The 4843-nt window shown below is 45.0% G+C and overlaps 1 protein-coding gene across 1 annotated transcript in view; it reads right to left on the reverse strand.

Annotated features, from left to right (window-relative positions):
- TSPAN12 (tetraspanin 12) overlaps positions 1-4843 on the reverse strand; it is a 91714-nt gene that overhangs the window by 16989 nt on the left and 69882 nt on the right. Inside the window, exon 6 of the mRNA XM_006882670.1 lies at positions 2470-2613. Coding sequence (XP_006882732.1) covers positions 2470-2613 — 144 coding nt within the window. The remainder of the gene's footprint in view (positions 1-2469; positions 2614-4843) is intronic.

Below are 4843 nucleotides of genomic sequence, written 5' to 3' on the forward strand. Positions count from 1 at the left end.
CTCCTGCGCTGTCCCTCCACCCTACCAAGCATGTTGTCCCTCTCCAAGGACCGGTCTCTCCTTATAACATGTCCGAAGTATGTTAGATGAAGCCACAGAATCCTTACCCCCAAGGAGCTGTCCGGTTTAACCCTTTCCAGGATGAGTCTGTTTGTTTTCCTAGGAGTTCATGGTACATTCAATACTCTTCTCCAGCACCACAGCTCAAAGGCATCAATTCTCCTTCTATCCTCCTTGGTCATTGTCCAACTCTCAGATGCATAACAAGTGATCACAAAGACCATGGCCTGTATCAGACGCACCTTAGTCTCCAGAGAGACACCATTGCTCTTCAGTATTTTGGGGAGGTCCTTAACATCAGACTTTCCCATGGCAATATGCCTTTTAATTTCCTGGCTACTGGTGCCAAGAGTGTTTACTGTGGAGCCAAGCAAACTAAAGCTGTGAACAATCTCAATCTCTTCACCACCCATCCTGACACTGCCTTCTTGACATTGAGCCTCAATTTAGATAAAGAAAAATAATTGCTAGAAAACCAGGGGATGGGCTGAGGTGTTAGCTTCAACGTTGGCTTTTCTATCCATTACATTAGCCCCTGCTGGTCTCCAGCTACAGTAAGTGCAGAAACATGGTCGTGCAAATCATCAACAGCTGTAGAACTAGGATAAGAAAGAAAGAGAGAGAGAGTGAGCTTTCTACACTCCATACCAAGACTTAGGGGAGACTGGAGCAAGTTCCCTAGTGAGAGTGAGACCAGAGTGTGATCTTGGAAAGTGTGTGAGCCTGGTGAGTATAAGACCCTGGTGAGAGCAAGACCCTTGTGGTGAGACCTGGTGATGTGGTAGAGAGACTGTGGCACTGCTGTGGACAAACTGTGGCAAAGGTAACGAGGGGAGCCCCAAGACAAAGACCAAAATTAAAAGTTTGTGGTTCTTGCTGGACGATGGAAAGGAAAGCTGACTGGTGAACTGAAACCAGAGCAAGGACTAATTGGGGAATTGTGCCTTGGAACTGCTGGGCTAAAATCTGGACTTACACTGGATGATATTCTTTGCCTTCCCCCATTTTCCAATATATTTCTCTAATAAGCCCCACTCTCAGTACCACAACAGCAAGTCAAGTGTCTGACTCAACAATGAATATCTAACACATATACTTGGTGGAAATAGGTGCAGAAGCATGTGGGAGGGTGTGCATCTGGCCTCGGAGCCATCTTTTTGCTGCTATGGGTATTACTGATAGGTAAAGTTCCCGTTTTTGAAGCAGGCAAAAGTCAGACTCCACCACCCTTGTGTTGCACTGGCTCCTTCAGTAACTATGGACTGACAAAAGAACACACAAATCTGAGCTGGAGAAGTGCAGCCAAAGAGCTCTTTACAGGCAATGATGGCAAAATTACATCTCATACTCTGGATATGTTGTCAGGAGGAGCCTTAGAAAAAAGACACCACGAAGGGAAAAGTGAAAGGTCAACAAAAGAGAGGGAGATCCAGGTAAGTAGGTTGGCACAGCGGTGACCCGGGCTTGAACATGGCAGAGACCGTGAGGACAGTGCAAGACAGGGCAAGGTTTCAACCCATTGTTCATAATTCACTGTGAATCATAATTCACTCAACAACACCTAAAACAATCACAAGCCAAAAGTTTTCAACAGAGCACTAAGTTTCTCAGATACGTCCCTACAAATGTATTTGGAGAAGGATCTCTTGAGCTGAACCATTTCCCTTCTTTCTGATTTGTATCATGAGCTTCCATCCTCTCTCCGTAATACCCAGTAAGACTTTCTACAATAACCAAAGTGTCTCAAAATCTGTATTTTGCCACAGAAGTGCCTCCCATCACACATGGTTATGAAGTACTTAGAATACAGATAGACTAAACCAAAAAGCAAACTCACTGCCATTTCAACATCTAGTGACCTTTCATTGGAGGGGAGGAGAAACAGCACAGGAGAGGAAGTCCTCGAATGAGTTAGAGTGATATGGTGACCAGGGCAATGGGGCTAGGTGTGTGGAGTCAGTGAGACTGGCTCAGGGTAGGGCTGGCTTCAGAGCTGTTTTACTTAGGGTCAGTATGAACCACTGAATCCCTGGTGACTTGATGGTACTTAACAGCAACAACAAATCTTAATGGAAAGAGACTGCTCATCCTTTCTCCCTTGAAGTAGCTGGTGGAGTCAAACCGCCAGATCTGCTGCCTTTTCGTTATATTTAGAAATAAAAAGAAAAAAATGGAAATCCAATCAATGACATTCACCATTTCCCTCATTAAAATGGGATTTGGTGCTCAGATTTTTGTTGGATTTTCTGCTTTATTCTCTTTCATCCCCTCGCAAAGGGAAGAACTGTAAGGGCTTTTACATGTCTAAAAAAAAGAAAAAACTCAAGTGATGTTCCATTTATTCTTGACATTAAAAAGTGTTTATAAGAAAACTCTTCTCAGTGACACGGTAACTCCACGTGGTCTTACCTCCTGGTACAGGTCGCTGAGATCGTGTTGGTGGGCCTGTTTGGAACATCCTGGGAATTCTCTAACACAGCAGGAATCTGGAGGCCAGTCCATCTCTGTCATTTCCAACCAGTCGGTGAAATACACCACTCCACAGCACTTAAACTGCAAAAGAACAATTGGCTGGGCTCATTCTAGAGCAAAAAAGATTTTCTTAACATAGGAGGTTCAAGTTAGAGTTCTTAAATTTTTGCATCACAGCGAAACCCACTTCTAGCATCACCTGCTGTCATGTGTGTCCTATATTGCTGATTGAAATGCAGTGAAATAATACCCTGCTAACCACTCTCCATTGAGATCAGCCTAATGAATAATGCCTGCAAGTTATAAAAACAAAGGAAACAAACAGAATTCTTTTGTCTTTACAAGTAAATTATAGCAACAGAATTAATTCACACTTTGCAATTACTTACTATGCATCAGAGAGGTGGACAATAACTAGGGATGATAGAAGGAGAATTGAGCCTTTGAGCTGTGATACTGGAGAAGAGTGTTGAATATACCATGGACTGCTAGGAGAACAAACAGGTTCATCCTAGAGAGGGTAAGACCAGGTTGCTCCTTGGAGGCAAGGATTCTGAAGCTTCATCTGACATACTTTGCGCATGCTGCAAGGAGGGACCAGTCCTTGAAGAGGGATGTCATGCTTGGGAGGGTGGAGGGACAGTGCAAGAGAGGAAGAAGACCTTCAGTGAGATGGACTGGTTCAGTGACTGGGGCAATAGGAGTAGGTTTGTTGGAGACAATAAGATTGGCACAGGATAGAGAAGGTTTTAGGGCTGTTGTACATATGGTCACTATGATTCTCAGGTGACTCGACACATAACAACAAACAACAACAAACACAAAGGAGCACTGGTGGCCTAGTGGTAAGGAGATGCACTGCCAACTCAAAAGGCAGATGGTTCGAATCCACCAGGCACTCCTCAGAGAAAAATGAGCAATCTCCACCTGTGGGATTTACTGTTCCTGATAGCTCACTAGAGGGCCAATCATGGTTCAGTTCCCACCCAAAGGTACATAACAATAACAACAAAAGGAAAAAGCTGAAACACTATCTTCTTCAGTAAACTTCTGACCACTAATAATATTAACCAAGCTACTTATGTTTCATCCAACACACTGCTGTTGAGTTGATTCCAACTCCTAGGAACTTTATAGGACAGAGTAGAACTGCCCCAAAGAACTTCCAAGGATATGCTGACAAAGATTGCCATATCTTTGCCTTGCAGAGCAGCTGGTGGATTTGAACTGTTGACAGTTTCCATTTGGGTACCTGAGAAACCACCACTATTCACCAGAGTTACATATGTTGTTCTTGTGCAGTCAAATTGGAACTGACTCGTAGTTAACTCGCCCAGCAGGTTTTTAGAGGCAGTAAATCACATGGGAGGAGACTGCCCATCCTTCTCCTGCAGAGCAGCTGGTGGATTAGAACACGTGCCTCTGGGATTGTGGTGTAGCTCTGTACCACGAGGTCGCCAGAGCTCCCTTGAGCTACATATGTTGTTGTTGCTTTGTTGAGTACCACTGAGTAAAAACTGTCACTCCAGAGGGTTCTCAGAGGCAGTAAATTGCATGAAAGGAGGCTGAGCAGCTGGTGGGTTCAAACTGCATGTCTTTGGGATTGCAGTGCAACTTCTTACTGTTAGTCCACCACAGTTCCCAACAGTACCTCCGTTGTTGTTCTGTATTATAGAGTTGGAACCGACCCATAGCTGACCCTCTGGTCGGTTTACAGAGGCAGTTAATCACATTGGAGGAGACTGCCATCCTTCTTCTCTCGGGAGCAGCTGGTGGCCTCAAGTAACGTGCCTTCAGGATTGCAGTGCAGCTTCTTGTCACAGGACTATGTTGTTGCTGTTACATGTCGTCGAGTCGCCTGCGACTCAGAGCGACCCTATGTATATAATACCTATAGTGAGCTATATATGTTGTTATGTGCCATCGAGTTGCTCGCGACTCATAGCGACCCTGTGTACAACAGCCCTAAAAACTGCTCTATCCTGTGCCAACTGCACTGTCTCTGACATTCCCATCCCGATTACCCCAGTCACTGAATCAACCCACCTCATAGAGGGCCTTCCCCTCCTGCACTGTCCCTCCACCCTCCCAAGCATGATGTCCCTCTCCAGGACCTGTCCCTCCTTACAACATGTCCAAAGTATGTTACATGGAGCCTCAGAATCCTTGCCTCGAAGGAGTAGCCTGGTTTAACCCTCTCCAGCATGAATCTGTTTGTTTTCTTGGCAGTCCATGGTATTCTCAATACTCTTCTCCAGCACCACAGCTCAAAGGCATCAATTCTCCTTCTATCCTCCCTAGTCATTGTCCA

This window comes from Elephantulus edwardii, unplaced genomic scaffold (assembly GCF_000299155.1).
Source record: "Elephantulus edwardii isolate Elephantulus edwardi_28Jun2011 unplaced genomic scaffold, EleEdw1.0 scaffold00022, whole genome shotgun sequence".
In the NCBI taxonomy this organism is placed as follows: Eukaryota; Metazoa; Chordata; class Mammalia; order Macroscelidea; family Macroscelididae; genus Elephantulus; species Elephantulus edwardii.